The sequence below is a fragment of the Gymnodraco acuticeps genome, unplaced genomic scaffold (genome assembly GCF_902827175.1).
Source record: "Gymnodraco acuticeps unplaced genomic scaffold, fGymAcu1.1, whole genome shotgun sequence".
NCBI lineage: Eukaryota > Metazoa > Chordata > Actinopteri > Perciformes > Bathydraconidae > Gymnodraco > Gymnodraco acuticeps.
The window spans coordinates 999169-1024695 of record NW_022990042.1 but is presented as its reverse complement, the minus strand read 5'-3'; the positions used below and the strand labels follow the sequence as shown (position 1 = coordinate 1024695).

Genomic DNA, 25527 nt, shown 5'->3' with positions numbered 1-25527 from the left:
GGATTCATTGACATCATTCAGGACCGAAACTAGTTTCCACTTAGTTTCAGACTAAATGCCAAAACCAATATTTCTGTGCCACTGTGAATTGGACTCAAAGGGATGTATTACATTACATTATTATCGGTTTAGTTGAATACTGAACTCTAATTGGTCAATTTGGACATTTATGTTTCTCGCTAACAGACCGTTGCTAAGGATAATGTGCAGTAAGCCGGTCATCACAGAGAAAGAAACCCTGGCAGGCTTTAGGTTCAATCACCCTGCAGGGGTCAGAGAAAGGAGCTAAATGGAGACAGACCCTCACAGCTTCAGGGCCGGTGCTTTTTATCCAAATGATGATAACTCTTTAGTGGGCTACATCCTATAACAATGCATGAAATGACTAAAACACTGAATGCATAAAAAAGACATGCAGACCTCCAGCATCTTATCGTAGTTAAGTGTGCACGCTAAGCTGTGTTACGGCAGTTTCACATTTTAATATATCTGTAAATATAATTACAAAAAACAAAAACATAACTTTAGCATAGTCAAACTTGATCAATATATATAAAAAAGGGTGGTGGTTATAAATGTTGTAAATGTATTATCTTTTCAATTTACACACGAGAGGGATCCCTCCTCTGTTGCTCTCCCTGAGGTTTCTCCCATTTTTCCCTTTAAACTGTGGGTTTTCTCTGGAAGTTTATCCTTGTACGATGTGAGGGTCTAAGGACAGAGGGTGTCGTATTGTCCTACTGATATTCTGAAAAGTCCACTGAGACAAATGTAACATTTGTGATATTGGGCTATATAAATAAACATTGATTGATTGATTGATTGATTGATGGTTACAACCTCATGGAAATGCATGCTGCAGTCTACTCACCGCATGTGAGCTATAAGGGGGGATGAAGGATGGTGTTTCACAGCACACTGAGCAGTTTGATCCTCCATACAGTACATGATGCAGCTGAGCTCATTCAACCATATGCCACTCAGGGGACAGGACATACATTTTCATGTACATGGTTTCTGCACATGATCCAGCTTCAATCACACTGTCACTGTCACATGAACTCCTGTCACATGCAGTTGTGGATTTGTAATAATGAGTGAATTGCTGACATAAATAAATGTCTACTGGCAAGCTCAACCATTGATTGATATACAAGTGATATAACTTGTGGCTACTTTTTTAGTAGAAGTCATTAACATAAATGTCCTTATTAATTGGTTACAGTTTATGTCATCTTTCAAATAAATAATGAATGTTTAATTCTCCGTAGATAGATTTCTGGCCAATAGGGGCAGAAGAACTCCAAAACAAGCTGACACACATACAGGCCTTATATGTTGCATCAACAGAGAAACTTTGGAATTCAGAAGGACGTTTTGTTTGAGTCTAAATCTTCACTGAAGACACACTTCTTCTCTCTGGCCTTCTAGTCAGAGCTGAGCATGAGCCGAGGCGGTGCCATTCACGTTCGCCATTCACGTTCGCCATTCCAGCGGGACGGATGGCTCCGTTTGCCGTTGTCGGGCACTTCCGGCTCCGGCGTCCATGGAAGTCCACCGGCGGCGGAACGGGTCACCAGGGAGTACCACAGCTTTATAGCTGGGGCCCGCAGCTGATTGCACATCCCCTAACGCAGTGTTATGGGGAATGGAAACGCAGCTGTGTGTTAACGGAGTGGATGGACAGGACGCTGAGACTGGGTTATTCACTCCAGTTTTGCAGCATCCCTCCTCCGTGTGTGTGTGTGTGTGTGTGTGTGTGTGTGTGTCTGTGTGTGTGTGTGTGTGTGTGTGTGTGTGTGTGTGTGTGTGTGTGTGTGTGAGCAAAGGGGCTAAAAAGCAAAACAATGAGCTAGAGGCCAAAGCTTGTTAAATATGCAGATTGGATGAGACCAGAGTAGGTGGAAGTTTTCTGTAGGTTCATCCTTGTTGATGTAATTGAATTGAGGATTGGAGCTTTAAACACATGTATTATTTTTTATATTATCAACAAACATAGAAAAAGAACAATGAATGTATTGTGTTTGTGAAATGCAAACTTTGAAAAAAGCATTAAAAGAGATCTACATGGAAAATCATGAAAGCCCCACTCAGACCCTGACCCCATTCCACTGTTCCCGGCTGACGGACTGCAGGAACAAACTGAACAACGAGTTGAGAAGCCCCCAGAGGACGATAGATATTTATATATAAATCGGTCAATTTGGACATTCCAGAGGCCTGCTATTCTTTTGCCGGCAGACTCCTGCTAAAGACAGCAGACCATTGCCAAGTCTGATCCAGGGACTATGTGCAATCATATCAATCCGCAGAAAGAAGTCTGGTCATTGTAACGTCAGCTGTGGACAACAAACAAACAATTTTTCTCCATCAGAAAATACCATCAAATACTTTTATATTTGTGGAGAAAAAAAGACAGAAAAATAGGTATGTATGAAGTAGTGTAATAAGCGTGATAATGAGCAGCGAGCCGGTCATTAATGAAAACAGTATTTATATAAATATACACTGTATATTTCTCTATATCCTGACAGTAGTGCACGAGACAGACAACCTGTGTAAATCTAAAGTATAAATCAATATAAGCTTCTGAAATATAACGTCTCAGTGCCTCAACATCATACTTTCCATCTTCAAATGTCTCTCAGCTCAACAGTACACTGCATCTACTAACCATATTGCACAATCAGTTTCTTCCAGAGAGATTTCAGACTAAAAGGATGTCCTACACACACCACCTTTTGTCACTCTGAATGTTTGGCTTTCATCCACTTCAGGAAATCCAAGGTTGGCCATCCTTTTCTCTCCTGATAATTCATATGCTCACACAAGCATGAAGGCACAGAGCCGGCGCCTCTTTGCAAGGCCAGAGAGCTGCACGGAGAGGAAATTACTGTGTGATATCAGCGGGGCGCAGATAAGAGCCGGGCTGTTTGGTGCAGCTTATGAGAACCATATTCATGGGGTCTCTCTTTGTTTCATACAGAGGGAGAAGCACTGGGTCTGCACCTGCTACGGGCTTGGCTTTTTGTATCCAATTATTAAATTAAATAATGAAAGAAGAAAGAAATATGTCCCGTGATCTGCTCCAAAACTGAAGGCCTTCCTCCCTGGCTAATGCTACGGAAACCACGTTTCATAGAGAAATGGGGAAGGTAGTTTTTGTCTAATTCTGCCGACAAGGAAACCAACAAATAAAGTAACAAACTGAACAGGAAACATAGCCTCATTGGATCATAAAGGTGTTTTAGCAAATACCATAAACCAACAATCAATTCTATGTGTCAGGGCTTTATTTTTCTCCTTACTATTCCAACACATCCTCACTCCCAGGTCGGCCTATGTTGACGTTATGTCAAGTCCCCTGTCGGCTTTTTCCAACGCAAGGGGGGGGCCTTAGCGTCCATTTTCAACGCAAGGGGGGGGGCCCTTAGCGTCCATTTTCAGCTTTCCGGGATGTCCATATGCTTCTATAGACGCTCATGGAAGCACGGCATTCGTTTGTGTCGGCTGCCCTTAAAGGCAATGTGAGCGTCCATTCTCATTGGATAACGGAGAATTGTACACCCGGAAGTAAGTATTCCCTTTACTGTCGATTGATTTTACAGTGATATCTGCACTACTCATCGACTAAAAAACACCAGATTATCCTTGTTAATTACACAACATTGATTGGTTTAAATTGTGTGCAATGCTTTTGTATTTTTCCCCTTCGATTCGGAGAAACAAATATGTTTTCGGAGTAAAGGATGGCAGAAGACACTACACTACCCAGAATCCCCAGCTATCGTTTGGACTACACCATGTGCTCTGTTTGACTAACCCCGTGATAGTCCTCAAGCTCTGTGATTGGAGAGTGTGCTCCGAGGGTTACGCCGAGCCTCGAACAGCACTTGAAATGGGATGGAACCACGCAGACTGTCCAAAACTGGATTTGAACGGGTCCACCGCGTCCCCCCTCCCCCACCCTGTCCCCAGAACTACAAATGCTGGCTATTCTGTTTCGCAACATGTTCTGTATCTATGGCACGTCTCTACTGGGAGTTGTAGTTTTAAAAGACGTTTTCGTATTTTCCATAATAAGAAGTTGCCAGTATTAAACTGTGTACATCCCTGGAGGTTTAGGGGGTAGGAAACACTCACATTTAAAACATATAATTAATAAATGGGTGAAAATTGCTTGTGCCCATAATGGGCAGCATTAATATATATATACACACGCCAGCTAAGGTCAGAAGAGCTTTATTTAACAGCTGGTCTTATGTTTGTGACCCCTGTTGTTAATTGATAACATTACATGACATTAATTGATAAGCCTGAAACATGCACTTGTTAAGGTTCAGAGGCACATTTTGCAAATATGGCAGTAGCCATCGATCAGCTTAAAATAAGATATACTTTATTGATCTCAAGTTGGAACATTTGCATTACATCAGCATGTGTAACAGTTAAATATGCAGTGGTGTTTATTTGTAAATCATTTAGTATAATCACACAAATTCTGTGTTTTATATTCAACAATTCTGTGTTCTTTATTTATTGATTGTTCAATACCTGACAAGGTCGGAGATGAAATATCTACATACATCTTATAAGAGTATAATACATTATGTATAATATCAGTTAAAATAAGTGCTTCAACATAGTTAACATTGCTGGAGGTACGCACAAATATTGATAGATGTCTTCTAATGCACTATTGAGGAACCTGCGACCCAAGTTTTTCATTCAATGCATAACTACACCATAGTTGTGTAGGCCTATATGATATGTCAATAAACCTTAGAAAATCTTGAAATCTTGAAAGGGATGTGCAAAATAGTCATTATATACAGTCTTTAATGAACTATTAGTAGAGAATAACGAGTAATTAATATACTTTATAGGGATCCTATTAATATCTAATGATAAAAATAATGAAATTCAATAACATGCTTTAACCACTAGGTGTCCCTTTATATCAGCTGTGCACCTTTATGGTGTAAATACAGCCTATCTACCAATTGGATCAAATATAAAAGTCAGCCGAATTAGTGTTGATACTGCAAGGAGACGTATTGTGTGAAAAGAAATGTAAGATGTTGTTTAATGGCTGATATATTTATGATCCACGTCACGTTTTCAGTTCCTCATGTTTGTCTAGAAGTCTTCTCATCAGGGGTATATAAATACAGAACTACGGCAGATATGTAATATTTAATGCAGCCGAACCGTGTATTACAATGCCGTTATGTGATGACTTCCAAAGAAAAAAGCAAGCACACTCGGAATAAAGTATTATTGTATTTTTTTTCAATGTTTTCGGTCTGTTTCCGTTATTTGTTAATGACGATGTGCTGTGAGATGTGAGACTGGAATTGCACAGGGGAAAATAACGTAGGCTATCTTTAGATGCGGATTTTGTTAAACTAATATGTTTGCGCTGTGGACCAACACTATACATTGACGGGGAAGGGGGTAGCAATAAAGATAACACCATTAAACAGTTACACAACATAACAGAAATAATATCGATAGCAGCGTCCCTAGCAACCACCTTGGTAACAATGAAAACGTTATGGACGCAATTTCCTGAAGTAATCTTCGTAATAACTAGCAAACTAAAGATCATGTACATCCACTGCACACATAATCTGAAATAACAACTCATATTTCTCGCATCAAATGACATCAAAACGCATTTTAATGGCCAAACTAACTTTAAAATAGGCATTTTCCATCGAGAATAAAACGAAGTCCGGCCATGTTTTTTTTTTCTTCAGGGAGAAATTTGAAGATCACGTGACGTCAAACAGAGCACATGGTGTAGTCCAAACGATAGCTGGGGATTCTGGGTAGTGTAGTGTCTTCTGCCATCCTTTACTCCGAAAACATATTTGTTTCTCCGAATCGAAGGGGAAAAATACAAAAGCATTGCACACAATTTAAACCAATCAATGTTGTGTAATTAACAAGGATAATCTGGTGTTTTTCAGTCGATGAGTAGTGCAGATATCACTGTAAAATCAATCGACAGTAAGGGGAATACTTACTTCCGGGTGTACAATTCTCCGTTATCCAATGAGAATGGACGCTCACATTGCCTTTAAGGGCAGCCGACACAAACGAATGCCGTGCTTCCATGAGCGTCTATAGAAGCATATGGACATCCCGGAAAGCTGAAAATGGACGCTAAGGGCCCCCCCCTTGCGTTGAAAATGGACGCTAAGGCCCCCCCCCTTGCGTTGGAAAAAGCCGACAGGGGACTTGACATAACGTCAACATAGGCCGACCTGGGAGTGAGGATGTGTTGACTATTCAAGCCTGTCTTTTTCTACATTCTACATTTTAAGCAATAGCCGTTAGCGGTTTGAAACATGTGGTTCATGGTTCCATGGAAAACATGACAAGTAAAGCCTCAGAGCCGATGTTTATACTGATTCAGAGTCAGTGGTTACGACATAGGAGAGCTCATGGTTCTAAAACAGAGTGGCTTTAGGCCCCGGCCACACGAGGAAGATAACGTAAACGGACCGCAATCGTTATCAAAAAAGTCTTCCGTCCACACGCAACAGGCACCAGAAACGTTTGCAGATCTACCCACCTTGGGACCCGTTATCGTTTTCTGCGTTTCCATGTCGGCCTCGTGTGGCCGAACCGTCTATCTCAGGGGTGGGGAACCTCCGGCCTCCGGGCCGTATACGGCCCGCGAGACAATTTGGTACGGCCCTCAAGGTAATTTATAAACACACGCAAAAAAGAAAAATGTTTAAGAAATCTAGACCGCAAACAAATTAAACAAGCGAGTGCCTGTTTTTCCTGGCCAAGGTCAGGGTCCTTGAACACCACACGAGCCTAACGTGTCATCACGTGGTATATGTCTCGACTGACAGGGGTGCAGTTCTTACGGAGAGCACCAGAACGCAGCACTTCAGAAATTGCAGTACCGATAAGGAGCCTTAAACATGCCGCAGTTTCTGCGTGTTTGTGTCTTTAGTTGAAAGCCCAGTGGCGATCTGTCATACAGATCATACAGTCAATAACGTTGTTGTTATTAGCATCTGGTTAGCTAGCTATGCTAACGAATATAAGAAGCTTTTTCTACAACCAGTGAGGTAAAGGCACATCTTTATATGATCATTATAGTTATAAAAAAATAAGAGAATAAAGTAAACAGGTATAAAATACTATATGATGGTAAAAAAAAGTTTTAAAGGGGAGTGATTTGTCATATTCATAAAGAAAAATAAATCTGCTTCAGTTCTGTTTCATCTGGGTGTTGAGAGATGTATCCATAGATCTCCTAGTGTTGCTCTCAAAGTGCACCAGATTGATGCTTTTAACTTCAACATTCAAAAAAAAATCTTCCCGGGGGAGCATGCCCCCCGGACCCCCCTAGAGGAGGTTAGGTCCCCCCTCCACTTAAATCATGTTCACATGGATAGGAAACTAAATACATTTGTACACATCTTGTGTCCAATCTTTCTGTTTTGGTGGTCACGCCACACCGTGCACGTGCATGCATGCGCGAGTCATGGTGAGATATCTGGATTCAGAGGTTGCTTTTTCTTTGCACAGAATGAAATGAATGGGCTGTGATTTTAGTTTTTTTAAGCAGAGGTCAATAATTGGTACGGCCCTCTGAGGATATTGTAAACATTGATATGGCCCTTGAGAGGAAAAAGGTTCCCCACCCCTGGTCTATCTGATAGTGAACTGTTGCAGATACGACCGTTATCGTCCTCGTGTGGCCGGGGCTTTAATATGGTAAATCGGAAGCATCATTTTGTTTTGTTTGCCTTCCTTTTTGAATTCCCTTTTAATTAAGCAAGGTGGTAGTTGGCTAGGTGAAAAGGATTACTGCTGTAACCTGCAGGTGAACATCTTAAACTCCTGAAATGATTGCAACCTTGGTGGTGTACCGCCTATCTAATATGATAACTTGTGGGAAGGTGTTGGTAATGTATCTTATGGTCTTCTTCTCAAGGGAGGGTACAATGTAGTGGGAGATGGGCTATAGGGAATCGGAGCAGCTGGAGAGGTATTGCAGTTGCTTTACTGCACCATAGTCATGAAGAGAGAGCTGAGCCAGAAGGCAAAGCTCTCCAGTCCATCTTCGTTTCTTACTCTCAACTTTGGTCATGAAGGATGGGTTATGACCGAATGAACGAGATTGTGGATGTAAGCAACCGAAATGTGTTTTCTCCGGAGGTTGGCAGGCATCTCCCAAAGGGATAAGGTGAGAAGTTCAGTCATCCGGGAGCAGCTCGGAGTAGAACAGCTGGTCCTTTGAGAAGAAAGGAACCAGGTGAGGTGGTTCAGGCATCTGCTAAGGATGCCACCTGGCCGCCTCCCTAGAGAGGAGTTCCAGGCACGTCCAGCTGGGAGGAGACCGAGGGGCAGACCCAGGACCAGGTGGAGGGATCAGATCTCCAGGCTGACCTGGGACCAGCTTGGAATCCCCCAGTCAGAGCTGGTTGATGTGCAGGGAAAGGGAGGTTTGGTGCCCACTGCTGGAACTGGCTCCACCACGACCAGACCCCTGATAAACAGACAATGGATGGATGGATGGTGTTGGTTGTTGGTTCAGTTCATCTTCTCACAGTTATTTCTGTTCAGTCCCTTATATATATATATCACAGAACAGTCTCTTCCTCTCATCTACTTTCCATGTCTCTTTCCATTCCTATTCTCCTCTCACAGGTTCCGGCCCCTCACTTCGTTCTCCTCTTCTCATTTCCTTTCTTCCCTCACATCCCCTCTTCTCCAACCGATGTCAGGTGAATTCCAGCGAACACGTTGCGTTTGGTTCCTGCCTGCCTTCATCACTCAGTTCATCTGTCAGCACTCTGACATGCCCTACAAGATGTTAAACAAGCCTTCAGCACTCAGCAGCTACCCCCCAGACACACTGGAGCCTCAGTGTGTGGGTGTGTGTGTGTGTGTGTGTGTGTGTGTGTGTGTGTGTGTGTGTGTGTGTGTGTGTGTGTAATATAAAGGGGGAACTGTCATGCTAATCACATTCATCCAGATGAACAGCAAGGGAGAGTCCTATGTTAGCATGGGCAATAGTATAATATACAATTCCACTTGTCCTCCCACAGGAGGTTTCTGCAGGAGAGGAGAGTGTTCCATTCTTAATAATTAATCAGCAACCAATCTCTCTGTGAGCACAGATTACATTAGAATGTCTGTGTGGTGCCAAACAGAAGATCAGCTCCACACAAGATGAATGAGTCGGCCTTGTGGTTTTATTGTTTGCCCGAATACTTAAAGGTCCCATGTCATGCTTTTCCGGTTATTACCCGTCCCCTTGTGTGTTATGAAGGTTTTTATGCATGTAAACGGTCTGCAGAGTCACAAACCCGAAAGTACACCCTGTAGCGAGTACAACTCTAACACAGAGAAGACCTCCCCAAAACGCCTCGTTGGATATTTCTCATTTTCCATTGTTTTCTTCCTGGGTATCGTGACGTAGGGATACCCAGTAGCCACGCCCAGAGCTATGGCCACACCCTCTGCCAGCCTTTCACGGAACAAAGCTTCACAAACCTTTCAGTGATTGATGCCGGATATGTACAGCGTAGGGCACTGAAGAACGATGCTGTTCCTACTTTGTTTGGACCAGCGGGAGATTCACAAATATGGGTATGGAGGGGTGTCTTTAGGTTTTTCTGTCCTGTTCTGAGCATAAAAACACTGGCAGAGAGGGAGCAAACTCGAGAGAGCTGGGTTTTTCCTCGGTAAGGTTCTCTCAAACTTGGTAAGATCTCTCAAATGTATTTGTTGAAGGCTGAGTGAATTGTTTGTTGATTGTTGGAATGTTTAGCACCCAGTCACCAATGAGGACGTTCCTCTGAGTTCATGCTGGATATAGGTGTGTATGAGAATTGGTTTGTTGAATGAAAGTTTGAATGTGCTTTTTATTATCACCGGCCATTTATGAGGAGATGCCTCTAAATTCTGTCGGACGGTTTTAAATGTCACAACTGAATTGGGCAGTTGAAGTTACAATTTAGGGTAATAAATGTGAAACTGTGAATTGAGGTTCCATATTAGAAAATGATCACAGCATGATATGTTTTGTAATGATTGTCATGTTGTAACGAGAGAAGGGAAAACCCTGTACAAGTGTGTACCATTTTTCTTCAAATAAACTTATCCCACCTTTTGGATTGGGACAACTTAAAAGACATCTGCGCTCTCCTCTCCTGCTTCAAAGGTAAGATTGCACCCTACCACACTCACTCTTAGGTAAGGCCACACCTAATTTACTGATATCAAAAATCCTTCAGGATCGCTTAAACAGATTTAAGAGAGTTGTCTGAATTGAAACAGCAGTTAATTGAACCTGGTTCTTCAGGAGTTAGTAGAGGTGAGATCTTGCTGACGTTGGTGGATCTGAGCCAAGCAGTAAACTTACATAGACTCAATAACTTCTGTCAGGTCAATTAGTAGGTCTGAGTTATTTGCCTGAATAAGTTAACAGGCCTCCCGACTCCTACAGCTGGAGTCATCGTCATTTCCAAATGTGTGTGTGCATGTACAGTTGACTTAGCAAAGTGGGCTCTCTGTGAACCCCCCACCCCCCCAATTCAGGACAGTAAGTGTGTCTGACTTTGTTCTCCGCTCCTAATGGATCCTCTCTCTACACCACTCTTTTACCCCTTAATAGCCCTACTTCTTCAAAAGAGAGCAAATCACAAATCCCTGCAGGTGGTTAGCAATCCTCTGCTAACAAGGAGACAGGAGAGAACCAAGGATGATTTTTTTTGGGGGGGGGGGGCAGATGGAGATGGGACAAATGGTGTATTAGGAAACATTGCCTAGCCCCTTCAATCTGATTGTCGTGGAACATGTTAAATTCACCTTGACTTTGTTGTTTTTTTCATTTTATTTTGAGATCTTTACATATGCGTTACATTTGTTTGATTTATTACAAGGCTTAGTTTAATACTCAATGCTGATGGTCAATTTCTAGCATTATGATGTCTGCTCTTTTTCATAAAGAAATATTAGCTTAGTATCCCTCACATGTCGTCTTTAGCTCTTTATCAAGTCTTGTGTACCTGAAAGCTGTTTTGTGTTGTCTGCTGCTGTTTGTATTTTGTTCCTGCGGATGGTTAAATATAGATTTATTTCCAGCACAGCTGCGGCAGCTAATACAGAACAACAACAATCAGAGGCAGTTCTTGTTCACACAGGTTCTGCCTTCTAACAGCCACTTTAGGCCTGGGGATGGTATTATAATGACTCTTCTTCTGGCTGAAAAAAACGTTTTTGTTGCTGTTTTACTAAAAATAGGCCGAAAATAAAACTAGATGAGAAAGGGCCACTAACAGCTACAATTAATAGCTTATAGAGCTCTATATTGGGGCCATTTATTTGTGACACTTCTTAGAGCGGGATAGGGATTGTATTCAAATGACCCCGTAAGCATGACAGTGAGCCAACATGCCACACAACACCAGGACCTAGAAACTGAAGCAGCCAAATGGGACTCAGCCATCATTCATGTGTATTATTTACCACTGTGCTCATCCCACTGTAACATGTCAACATGTCTTCTAGACCTTCAGAGGTTCAAGGCTTTTATTGGTCATACGTGCATAGCTACAGTGTAGTTATGACGATGAAGATCTTAGGTGAGAGCAATATGCAACAACATATGAGAGTTCCATTTTGCTTACGGTCACATGACTGTATGTGTGCCAGCCACAAATGAGGAACTGACAGCAACATCCTCTAGATAAAAAATCCTTTTGATGACCTTGGCCAAACGAGCCCTCTCCTGCCTGGTTGGTATTGAAGTGTATGGAAATATACAATATGACAACCACAACAAACAACTGTGCTGGGTGTGAAGGTGCCATATTTTACATCATCATTTATAATGCCAGAGGTAGAAATTGAGAACACAATAACACCTGCATGGCTATTTGTGAAATTATGCAGAACTTAGCATTCATCTTGAAAAAAGGCCTATTATGATTTTTGGGGGTTTTCCCTTTTCCTGTGGGTTGTATAGGCTTTCTGCATGTAAATGGTCTGCACAGGCTAACATTCCTAAATTCAATCCAGAGGGAGTTTGTCTCCCAAACCCCCCCAGTGCATGAAAAGCCTCCTTTGATTACTTTAGTAACATAGTGACATCACTATGTAACACTCGCACTTCTATTGGCTAGCGCTCAAACACATTGTACGTGATAGGCTAAGGTGTCGGACATCTCTAAGCGGTTGGCCAATCACAACAGAGCCGGCCAGCTAACCAACCAGAGCAGACTGGGCTCTGGTTTCAGACAGAGGGGGAAAAGAGGTGCTGCAGCACAGGCAGTATGAGAAAAATAAAGAGCTTTATGAACTTTAAAGCAAGGAGACATGACACAGGAGAGACACTAAATATAAATCGGAAAATGTGCAGAATCCTCTCTAAGACAGTCTCATCCGGAAACACACACACACACACACACACACACACACACACACACACACACACACACACCACACACACACACACACACACACACACACACACACACACACACACACACACACACACACAACACACACACACACACACACCACACACACACACACACACACACACCACACACACCACACACACACCACACCACACACACACACAGGTTGGTGTAGCGTGTGTACTGAAACCTCTTCTCTGTCACTAGTTAAATCCTTATTCTCTGCATGCTGTCTGTGCAGGGCCTGTCATGTGACTTTAATGGATAAGTGTCATGTCTGGAGAAGCTTTTGTTTCAGAGACAGACAGTTGGGTGGGGGTGGGGGTGGGGGGGGGGTTTATACAGAGACATGTCTTTGGCAGCATTTCTTTTACAATGCATTTAGTTCACTGCTGTGTCGCAAATCACTCAGAGAAAGTGACATTTAAAGGCTATTATTGATAAGACCAGGGAGAAATATCAATTTCATCTTGAATTCAAAGACGTGCAACGCTTCCTTCTCTTCACATGTCCCAATGTGTGGGGATTTAGCTGTGAAATTGTACAGCATATATTTCAATTTGATGTGAGGAGAAGTGGAAAGCTTCCTCTGATGAGACAGAGCAGTAGGTATAGGGAGGCGTGTGGTGCAGTGGATTAGTGCGTTGGTGTTGGGATCAGGGGAGCACAGGTTCAAACCCCACTGCAGTCAGCATGTCGTTGTGTCGCTGAGACACTTCACCCCAAATTGCTCCTGTGGGGATTACCCACAGTATTGAGTATGTAAGTTGCTTTGGATAAAAGCGTCTAACAAGTATCTGTAATGTATGTGAAGTGCTAATCCAGTTTCTAATAGAATGATAGTGTAGAGAGTTGTACCTGGACCACCATACCCACAGAACTAAGGAAACTAACCTCTATCAGCTCTTTTTCCAAATCTGTCAAACAGTGGTTATTGGACAATCAACCATGCTGTGATGAGGGTGATATCATATATTTACTGTCTGTGCCTATTAGCTCTAACTTTGCTAATGTATGTGCTTTTGTGTCGTTCTGTGTGTTTATGGGTTTGCAAACATATGTCCTATATTTTTGTCCTATAGGACATATGTGCTTGAATGTGTGCTCTAATTGTGCTTCTGTGTTTTAATTGTTCTCATGTGGTTTTGTCCGTGCTTATGTGCTCTTTGTGTTTCAATGCCATTACCCTGCCACGAACCGCAGAATAAAATTAGCCTCTGTGGCTTAATGTGGCCCATTTACATTATAGACTCATGTTAATTAATGTGCAATGCCCATTCTTAAATACAAAGTACATGTACAAACAGTCTCACTTGACCAAGACTAAGTTAGCTACATAAAACACTATTTTTGGGGGAATAATGTAAAGATAATTCCTTATGAATTCATCTGTGTCCTAAAATGTCAATGCAATATAAAGAAGACTGTCATTAAAACCAGGCCATTGTTCCTAGGGGGCAGATTGCCAAATAGACAAATGTAATTTTAAGAAGACATTAAACTGGTTTTGTGGAATCAAATGTGTATGATACATCTTTCCTGCAGTAGGGTGGTTATATAACAGCCTCTGTGCAACAATTAAACCGAGGATTAGTGACAGTGTTATGACTTCAAAGGCCCAAAGTTCAATGTATTCATCCATAAAACCATGCAGATTATAGTGCTACCGTGCCAATTCAACGACGCTCATCATGTGCTTCACATCATCCACCCAACCATGTAGCATCAACTCCTGGATAGGTGGGTAATTAACGGTACAGTTCAATGTAAAGAAGCAGCACCTACAACCTGGCTGCACCTCTTTTTACTGATGAATCTCAACATCACATGTGTAAAAGTCAAATGACACTGTTCCCTGTGTGTGGATAGTGACACTAGAGAGAGGACACAACATGAGGGGTTAAAGAGAATGGTGTCGTGCAGAAAACTAGATTATGAGTCAGCATGTGAGCTCAAAGTCAATGGCTTTTTGAAAATGCTTTTGGTTAGAAGCCTGAAATAAGGTCGGTGGTTTACAAAAGCTGAAGAGATTTTCCCGGTCTGTTCTATGACATAAAATTGACAGTAAATACCCCACTGGTGACTGTCTGAAGCTCATATGTGTCATAAAAATGGCGGTTGCTAACATTACATTACAGTACATTACATTACATGTCACTTGTTAGACGCTTTTATCCAAAGCGACTTACATACTCAATACTGTGGACACACAGGAGCAATTTGGGGTGAAGTGTCTCAGGGACACAACGACATGCTGACTGCAGTGGGGTTTGAACCTGTGACCCCCTGATTTGAAGTCCATCACACTATCCACTGAGTAACCTCTCAGTGACTAAATGTCTACTAAACGCCATCCCGCCAAAAATGTGCCGCCTTTAGCTTAGCGGTGGTGATGTGCAACCATGTGACCATGCTGTAGTGTGTTTATAGCCTAACGTTAGCTTTTTACTCCTGAAAATTGTATTTACTCTTCAAAGATTATAAAAGTGGCTTAAAGATCCCCTATTATACTGTTTTTCATCAATATATTATAGTTCTCAGATACACAACATGTCTCTGAAGTGTTTGGCTCCAAACACCAAACAGATCATTGCAGTATTACCCATAATCCCCTCTGTTTCAGCCCTGTTTCCAAAGTGCTGATTCTCTGTCTGTTACTGTAGATGAAAATAAGGAGCCCCTCCCCACGCCCCTCTGAGAGAGATTTGGTTACAAAGAACACAATGGTGCTCTAGTGCCCCTTTCACACGTGCGGCTTTCACACCAGCGCTTTTCCCTTTCTAGCTCCGAGCTAGAGCTTTTCTGGTTCAGCTCCGGTTTCCCTTTTCTGCTCCCGCTCTGTTCACACCGCCCAGCACCCGACTGGTGCTGCCGCTGCTGCGTCATGACGTCACCGTTTACATAGCTGATTTGCTCCCCAACGGCATTACGGCGCTCACAACAACAACAACAACAACAACAACAACAACAACAACAACAACGGGGAACTGCGTCGGGTCGATGATCGTGTTGCTTTTAATCACACAAAGCCAGAATAAATTGAATAACGACTTCTCCAACCTTATATTTTGCTCCAGAGTGCCGTGGTTCATTGTTTATTAATGTGTTTCTGCAGCATTTACCGACCGCAGCAGTGTTGGCTGCTCTTCCACGGGAGTTTATTCTCCTCCGTTAGCTCCCGGTTAGCTCACACTGCTGCGGCCGCTCTAAAGTATTCACTGTCCGACTCACACAAGCAGCTGATACATATCCCCAGTTCCCCTTAGCCTAAGTGAATGTGTGTCAGTCTGAATTGACGCTGTGTGGTATCACAACGCTGTTATGAAAGTTTCTCTGGTATAAAATGGGTGATGTTAGCATAGCAACCGAAGCTAAACTGACTACTTGCTCTTGCTATCATATTGTGGTATAAACCGTTTTCTACAGGCACATTTTACCGGCGTATTTTTATTATGATTCTACTTGTGATAGTCGGACACGACAACCTGTGCAGCCCATGTATTGATTCCATCCGATAGCTGCTATAATACAAAACAACACGTCTGCCTCTCTCCACAATGATCAATAACAGTGAACGGATGGTCAAAGTAAGGTACAAATAAACAGAATCACACGAAGCCTGGTTAGTGTTGCCTGACTTTATAAAGTGTGTTTATAAGCACTACTGCTTGTAGGCAGGCATGACAGTCGACCCATGTTCAGGGGAGGTGGGTTTAGTTTCCTGCACGCCTCGACGTAAGAGAGACGTAAGCGACGCCACCTCTTAGCTCCGAAGCTCTTGCCTCTAGACCGACAATTTTTTGGAGCTGGAAGTGAACCGGATTCTGGAGCTAAGAGCCGGCGCCGCTGCGGTGTGAACAGGAAAAACCGGCGCTTTTCAGGCTCCAGCTCCGAGCCGGAGCTGAAAAAGCACTGGTGTGAAAGGGGCAACGAACGCGTTTTCAGCTCCAGCTCCGGCTCGGAGCTGGAGCTGAAAAGTACCGTTTTTTTCCTGTTCACACCGCAGAGGCGCCGCCTCTTAGCTCCGGAATCCGGTTCACTTCCAGCTCCAAAAAATTGTCGGTCTAGAGGCAAGAGCTTCGGAGCTAAGAGGCGGCGTCGCTTACGTCTCTCTTACGTCGAGGCGGGGGCAGGGGCAGATTCGTCGTTGAAGTAGATGCTGAAGACCACAAAGAAGTCTTGCATTTCGCATGTGTTGTTTGTAAAGTTCCAAGTAAAGTCGTCCCTTGTAAAGTCGTCCGATGCCTTCCATTTCGTTTCGTAAGAGGATAACCAAAGCGAACAGCGCTTCAATACAATCGCCCATTGTTGTTGTTGTCGATGTGAGGGATTTCCGCGCGGTTTGGATTTTATGAAGCAGGCACGTAAACGGTGACGTCATGACGCAGCAGCGACAGCTCTGGGCGGTGTGAACAGAGCGGGAGCAGAAAAGGCAAACCGGAGCTGAACCAGGAAAGCTCCCGCTCGGAGCTAGAAAGGGAAAAGCGCTGATGTGAAAGCCGCATAAGAGAGATTCAGGTGATAAGGTGGGGGTACATGTGAGTACCATAAACCTGTTGTTGCCTTAGATTTTATTTGATGTTATATTTCCAAATCCAATGTAACAATTATATTCCTTTTTGATGAAGTAACCATTGCGATACTAACATCCCGGTCAGCCTGCAAACATACGTCATCATGGCACCACGCTATTGAAGACATCCAAAACAAGTCCCTTGAGAGCCACCAACCAGGGACACAGTGTTTCATGTGTCTTGACATCTTGTCATGTAAGATGTCCCCGTGGACAAAGGTGAAGACACTGCACTATAAACACCTGCAACACGAAGGAATTCCCACTGCTGATATCACATATCATAATTTAGACGGCTCAAGTAATTATCAAATGAAATCTGTGCTGCAATTCATGCTACTCATTAGTGACTAGTTTCAATCCATGCTCAACCATATAACATTACATAACCTGTGCAGCTGGTTTTATTTGTATTATTATATGAATTCTTTATTAAAAAATCTTAAGACATTCACAACAACTCCCTTATTCTTATCCATGAGCATAACCACAACCTTTTTTTCTTGATAATATCAAAGTTTTTGAATTTCCTAACCACAGCATAGTTTTGTTTGTAGAAAAATGTTGGAATAATATTTAGTTGGAAAACATTGGACACATACATATTGTTGATAGTGCCAATTCAAACACTGAGTAAGTGCATTGAACAAATCAATGACTGGATGTGTCAGAACTTTCTCCAATTAAACAAAGATAAAACTGAGGTAATGGTTTTTGGAGCCAAGGCAGAACGTATAAAAGTTAGCGCTGAGCTTCAGTCTGCAATGTTCAAAACAACAGATAAAGCCAGAAATCTAGGTGTAGTCATGGACTCTGACCTGAGTTTCAACAGTCACATTAAAACTGTTACTAAATCAGCCTACTATCACCTAAAGAATATATCTAGGATTAAAAGACTAATGTCACAGCAGGATTTGGAAAAACTTGTCCATGCTTTTATCTTCAGTAGACTGGACTACTGCAATGGTGTCTTCACAGGTCTCACTAAAAAATCTATTAGGAAGCTGCAGCTGATTCAGAACGCCGCTGCTCGAGTCCTCACTAACACTAAGAAAGTGGATCACATCACTCCTGTTCTGAAGTCTTTACACTGGCTTCCTGTGTGTCAAAGAATAGATTTCAAAATACTGCTGCTGGTTTATAAAGCACTGAATGGTTTAGGCCCAAAATACATTTCTGACCTCCTGCTAAATTATGAACCATCCAGATCTCTCAGGTCTTCAGGGACTGGTCAGCTTTCTGTCCCCAGAGTCAGAACTAAACATGGTAAAGCAGCGTTCAGTTATTATGCTCCAAACATCTGGAACAAACTCCCAGAAACCTGCAGGTCCGCTGCAACTCTGACTACTTTTAAATCCAGGCTGAAGACTTTTCTTTTTGCCGCTGTATTCATTGAACTGTTCATATCTTACACTGCACTGTAACTTGTATCCATGTATTTTATATCTGTATCATATGTCAGCTTGTTTTATGTTGATTTTCTTCTGTTTGCTTTTTAATGACTGTTTTTGAATGCCATTTTATAATGTGTTTCCGCTGCACTACTTCTTAATGCTCTTAATGTCTTGAATGTTTGTAAAGCCCTTTGAATGGCCTTGTGTTGAAAGGAGCTTTATAAATAAAATGGCCTTGCTTTGCCTAAAGCTGCATTCACCTGACCAGCAGTAAACCGGCTCTGCGATGACGTTGATGTTGTAATTCTATGGAGAGAATCAGTCTTTACAAAGTACAAAATATTTCCGTCTACAAAACATATGACCAGGGGTCCTGATATTTACTGAGTTATATAATGTAAACAACCCTTAGTGCACCCGCCATGTATAATAATAGTGCAGCTGGAGGCCGACCCTAACATGCCTGGCTCCACCTGCATCATCACACACTATCTGGAGAGCTCCTCCATAACAGTTTTCCTAAACAGAATATTGCTGGCTTTTGCCATCACCAGCGTGTTTACAGCACAGCTCAGATGTCAGAACTTCTCCTCCACAGCAGTTAGAAAGCAGAAGCAGGTCCTACCTGTGTTGGGGTCCACAGAGAAGAAGGGCTGTCCCTGCAGGACACTGTAAACTATCTTGGCACTGTTCCCGTAGGTCGGATCGTCTGCATCTGAGGCGCTCACCTGCAAGACTGACGTTCCTGCACAGAGAAGAGAGCACACAGTCAGTCAGACGGGATATAGCCAAAGCAACAACCACCAAAAAGATAAATGACAGTTTGTGAATATTACACATTCTTAACGCCTCTACATATCTAATGCTTTAATCAACATCATTCCTGGCAATTTTGATCTTTGATACATATTCACTTTTCTATTACCACCTCTGTAAAATAGATTAATTATTATTCAAGTATTATGACTTACTTGAATCATTTTAGATTCTGAAAAGCTTTTTTTTACGCCTAACAAAAGTGTCATTGTCACACGGGTGTATTAGTACAGGTACATGCTAGAGAAGTAGTAACAAACAATAGAATATTTATTTACATAATTTTGTTCTACAAAATCTAAAAAACTTGACTTTGGTTGGTTAACTTAAGCAACTCAACAATGCAGGCTATCACCGATGAATAGCTAGCTTGTTAGTTAGTAAACAAACTGATAAGCTGCCCTGTAGATTGCATAACATTGTGACAATATTTTTATAAAAATAGTGAGTTAAGACAGAGTTAAGTTCATATTCAAACAAATATTGAAGATCATGATTTGCAAATCAAAACTGCGGAAAAAGACTAGCAAGTCCCCATTGAGTTGAGATTATTTTGATAGACATAATTCTTTCCCGTTTACTTTAATTAAATCTGTATTTTCGCTTCTTGAGACAGAATGTTTCCTAAACACTAAACATAATGTTACTGTTACTGCTGCACTAGCCTCCAAATCTGAAATGGAAACAGAGCAACATCTTGTTCCTGTTATGACACTCTTTGCTCTGAGCTGCAGTGAAACATTGTGTGTGTGTGTGTGTGTGTGTGTGTGTGTGTGTGTGTGTGTGTGTGTGTGTGTGTGTGTGTGTGTGTGAGTGAGCAGAGATGCTGTGAGCAGCCATTAGCCTGACAAGTAGCTGCAGACTGGAGGGTAATTCTCCCTCATCATCGTGGACCTACGTTGTATTTGTTTTCATGACAAATAAATATTCACTTTAAAAGGTCCCATGTCATTTCTACTGATCATAATTCCATTGTTGAGGTCTACTAGAATAGATTTACATTGTTCAATGTTTCAAACTCACATTGGTTTCTCACACAGCATCTCTATAGTATGTGTATTCACTCTTTGTCCTAAACGGCCATGTTGGAGCTCCTGCCCCCCCCCCCCCATGAGCCCACTGTGCTCTGATGTGTGTTTATGTGTTACAATGGCCTTTATTAGCAACCAGAAAATGACACCAGCAATGACAAACAGATGGAGCAGCGGAGAGAATACTTACTTCCGGGTGTAATATTCTCTAAAGCAAATGAGCTGCTCGGTCCTGACGGACTCCAACTTGTGTTTATTAATCAAACAAATAAATAAACACAAGGATAATTACGTGTTATTGTTGAGAAAATGGAGAATTGCACAGGGGAAAATAACTATGCCACAATTTTAGATGCGGATTTTGTTAAACTAATACGTTTGCGCTGTGGACCAACACTATAAATTGACGGGGAAGGGGGTAGCAATACAGATAAGACCATTAAATAGTTACACAACACAAAATAAATAATATCGATAGCAGCGTCCATAGCAACCACCTTGGTAACAATGAAAACGTTGAATGGACACAATTTCCTGAAGTAATCTTCGTAATAACTAGCAAACTAAAGATCATGTACATCCACTGCACACATAATCTGAAATAACAACTCATATTTCTCGCATCAAATGACATCAAAACGCATTTTAATGGCCGAACTAACTAACCTTAAAATAGGCATTTTCCACCGAGAATAAAACGAATGTCGGACATGTTTTTTTTTTCTGCAGGGAGAAATTTGAAGGTCACGTGACATATACGCCAGCCATTGGAATTGAATGGTGAGGCATTTTTGTAGAAATACTACGTCCTACGTTGTGAACCAATGTAGTTATTACACGTTTTTTTGTGAGACTGGGTTGCCACGTCAAACCTCAACAAACACCTGCAAAGAACACATGCTAAGGTGAAGCTAATAGCTAAGGACCCCCGAACCCAGAGTGAGGATGTTGTGAGTGCGCAACCCAGTCTCACGGCATTTCGTGTTATAGTCACGACATTTAATCTATTGATTCGTGTTCACCAACACGATTTTCCCATTTTTTTCGTGTCACACAGAACGATTTTAAAAGCAATGTATTTCTATTGGTAGTATGTTTCGTGCCTGCAGCACGTCTTTTTGTCCGTTCGGGTCTTGGAACACCGGAAGCTGTGGGGTTCATAAAAACATCTTCTTACTCAATATCAAGCCATGATTATTGTTTTTATTTTAAATCGTATAGTGTCGGACTTTTTTTGTCATCTGTGAGGAAAATAAATGGGGTTCAGAGCCTCAAAATACTGAAATCTGTATTTTTTTAAATATTTTTTTCCTTCTAATTTGTTATTCTTTTCTAAATAACACACTGTTATTTACTCACCAATAACACACAATTATCCTTGTTTTTATTTATTTGTTTAATTCCATAATCTCGGGGTTGTTTGGCATCCGTCAGGAACTGAATTTCAAAATAAAAATAACCGGAAACAGACGTAGGCCTATAAGGGACATTTCGAGCATCATTGCGATACACAGCCACTGAACTGATTACCCAAGATCCTCAGCTATGGTTTAAGCTCGCTGATTTGGATGTTTTAGCCGCAATGTACGTAGGGATATGGTGTTAATGCGATATGAAATCCGAAAAACATTTAAAGAAAATAATACTTTATTCCGAGTGTTCTTGCTTTTCTCTTTGAAAGTCATCACATAACGGCATTGTAATACACGGTTCGGCTGCATTACATATTACAGATCTGCCGGAGTTCTTTATTTATAGAGCCCTGATGAGAAGACCTTTGGACAAACTGGAAGAAATGCCGCCGAAACTGAATACTTGACGTGGATCATAAATATATCAACAATTAAACAACATCTTCAATTTCTCTTCACACAATACGTCTCCTTGCAGTATCAACACTAATTTCGGCTGACTTTTACATTTGATCTAATTCATAGATAGGTTATATTTACACCATAACGGTGCACAGCTGATATAAAAGGACTTGTAGTTTTTAAAGATATTACTGATTTTCTTTGAATATTAGAATGTAAATACTCAGTCTGAAATAATATAGCAATATGCTGTAAAATTATGTGAAAACATGAATAAAACTACACATCTTCAGATGTTGTACATACATAAGTGTCCTACACTAATAATACAAAGTTATTATGGCTGTGTGTACCTTGTGTGCACCGCCTAGTGGTTAAAGCACGTTATTGAATTATTGTTTTTATGTGTTTGTTACGTGCCGCAGTTGGTGCTTGTGTGTGTGTGCTTTTGGGTGTGTGTCTCTCTCTCTCTCCCTGATTGTCTCCAGGTGCAGCCTCTCCCCCAGGTGCTCCCAATCCCCAATCAGGGCCTCAATAAAGGACCTGAGGAAGGCTGCAGTGGCCTCTCTCCTTCTCCTCTGGCTGCATGTGTGCAGCATGTCTCGGTCTCTGTGTGAGGCCTGTATATTTGTGAATTGTTAGGAGTTGTGTTCCTGTACACAGTGGTACCTTAGTTTACTTTACAATTTGGCTGGTGAGCCTGTTTTCTTTTTGTCTATTAAAACCTAAATTTGTGGCTTCAGAGATCCGTTTTCTCTCCTTTTTCTCTCGCCCGGTCATTTTATATTTTGTTACTTCCCTTTGGTTCCCCTAGCCCAGGGGTCGGCAACCCGCGGCCCTTTAAGCCCTCTGCTCTGGCTCCCTTGAGTTTAGACAAAAATAAGAAGGAAATAAAATAAAAGTATTTGTAGGACTATTTATATTTTGTTGCATGGTTGAAAATGTTTCGTATCTTGTATTTTGAGGTGATACTGTGACACATAAATAAAAAACAAAACGGTTTTAATTAGGTCAACTAAAATATGCGTCACATCCTGCTACGGGCGAGCGCCTTTTCTTGGAGGCGAATAACCTGACCCCCGGCTCGATGAGCGAACTATGGATAAATCAAAGAAAAGTACCGGAGGAACACAGGATTTAATTCTGTGTGGACAGAGTTATATGCTTTCACAGCAAACGATGCTGGTTTACCGGTATGTTTGATATGTAGAGAGAAGTTGTCAACGGTGGTGCAGCCTTTACGTATCGAGGAACAACAAGGGAGAGGAAGACAGCTGACGATCTTCAGTCATAATTCAATGGGGTATGTAATTTATTTCAGAAAACACTTTTTGTTATATTCCATGGAATGCTCTTAACGTCCCGATAGCAATGAATATATTAAATGCTTTGACAATAAATACATACAAAAATTAATCTCTGGAAGCCGTAGCGCTGTAAAAAGCACGACCAATCATCTGAGCCGGCCCGGGTAAAATAACTGGATGGCCTAACTGCCTGTCAGCCTTCCATCTGTGCACAAACTTATCTTGTGCCCTCATTGGTCATGTGCGCGTTCGTGTGTGTTAGAGGAGGGACTCTGTAAGAAAGTCTGAAGGAAGAGGCATATTTTCTCCGGTTGTGTACTTTCAAATTCTAGCGCACTCGAGCTGGTTTCTCCATTCTTACCTACCCTACCTTTAACTCTTTTTATGGTGCAGCTATATGTTTTATTTATTTCAAAGTGGGCCCATTTTAATTTTCCTTGAAATGTGCAGAGGACTCCCCAAGTGCTGTGTTTAATTTATTTTAAAGTAGGCCTGTGTATTATTTTTAATTCTCCTTATAAGAGTTCTTTGTTTCTTATTAGAGGTTAACAGTTTTATATCATGTAATAAATAGCCTAATAAATGCAAAAAAACTGTAGTTTTTGTCTGATATAATAATAAAAAACTATGAAATATGTTTTGCGGCTCCAGACAAAAAATGTTTTGGGAAAAAGGAGCAAAATAACTCTTTTGGTCAAAAAGGTTGCAGACCCCTGCCCTAGCCCAGTAGGGAACGTAACCAATGGGGGCACGTCCGGGATTTTAGATAAAGAGTGAGTATTTGATTGTTTGTTGTTTAGTGTTGGTATTGTATTTGGTGGTGAGCAGTGTATATAAGGGTAGCATTGGCTGAAGTCTCTTACTGTTGAACCAGGGTCGGCGTCATGGGGGGTCATTCGCGGGCCATGCCCCCCCAAATTAGTCACTGTGCCCCCCCAACGCAGGGTTGGCAAACCTTGCCACTTCGCCGTTTTTTTCTTTTTTTAATCATATAAGTGAAAACGTTTCCACTAAAGGTTTTTTGTGTGAAATACATCAGAAATAAATAATACAAATATAAAACACAGCCTGAGGTGTGCTCACTGCTGCTCTCTGATTGGTGTGTTGCTTGACCAATGACCCCATAGCCGCGGGAAGTAGGGGTGCTGGGGGTGCTGCAGCACCCCCTGTTGGCGAGTGGTGTACATTTGAAAAACTGAGTGACCACCTAAATAAAAATGATTAAACTACATAAAATAGTTATGATTTTACTGAAAATAAAATTAGCTGTATACAGTAGCATATAATAGTCATAGTATATATTTGTATATATCAGGTGGCTTGAATTTATTTTCCAAATAAGTAAAATCCGAGTCATCTAGGTCGTAGGTCTTGGGAGAGTGACGTAATTGACGCGACACACACACTGCAGAGTGACAACTTTCTAGAATGGAGCAAAAAAGGATTTTGGATTTTTTTTCTCCAACAAACAACCCAATAAAAAGAGTGGACCACCAGCTACTCCTCAGCCCACCACCTCTACAACTAGAGTAATATATATAAATTATCCATTATCTCATTACATTTGCGCATATTTTAACACATTTCAGGAACCGAAATCTGAACTTTGGATAAAGCCAGGTTCAAAATTCTCGTTTCATTTTGTAGTCATATTAGCATCTACTGTAAGGCTTTCACCGAAGGGATTTAGGATATCTCTCTTTATCACTCCATAAATCAGAAAATATTGTCAACAGCCCTAAAATATCAATTTTCGCCATGTTTCTAGGTATACAATCTTATATAATTCAGGCTATGAATGATATATGAACAAACCCTTCTGTAAAAGCCTTCATAATATTGATAGGAATATAACTGGAAGGTCTGGTGTATGTAATTGCAACTGAAGTGGACATTTCGGACTCAGAGTAGGAGAAAAAACTCATTTTGAGAAAACGAACTTTAAAGATTGCAGTGAGGCGCTAGCTAAACCCTCTGTTCTTTGGATGACAGCTTGCGCATCGACGCACTCCGTGAAGGTATTTCATGGTCGGGGTCATTTGTGTTTTGTATAACCTTGCTTCGTGCAAGTGACAATTGTTGTTGTCTTCTCTGTGAACGTTTTTTTCCGCCGTTCTTTTGCCATTTTGAG

General features: G+C 41.6%; 1 protein-coding gene across 1 annotated transcript in view; it reads right to left on the bottom strand.

Moving 5' to 3' along the window:
• LOC117545531 (cadherin-18-like) overlaps positions 1 to 25527 on the bottom strand; it is a 214099-nt gene that overhangs the window by 40121 nt on the left and 148451 nt on the right. Inside the window, 1 exon segment of the mRNA XM_034215343.1 lies at positions 19054 to 19173. Within this exon segment, the coding sequence (XP_034071234.1) occupies positions 19054 to 19173 (120 nt within the window).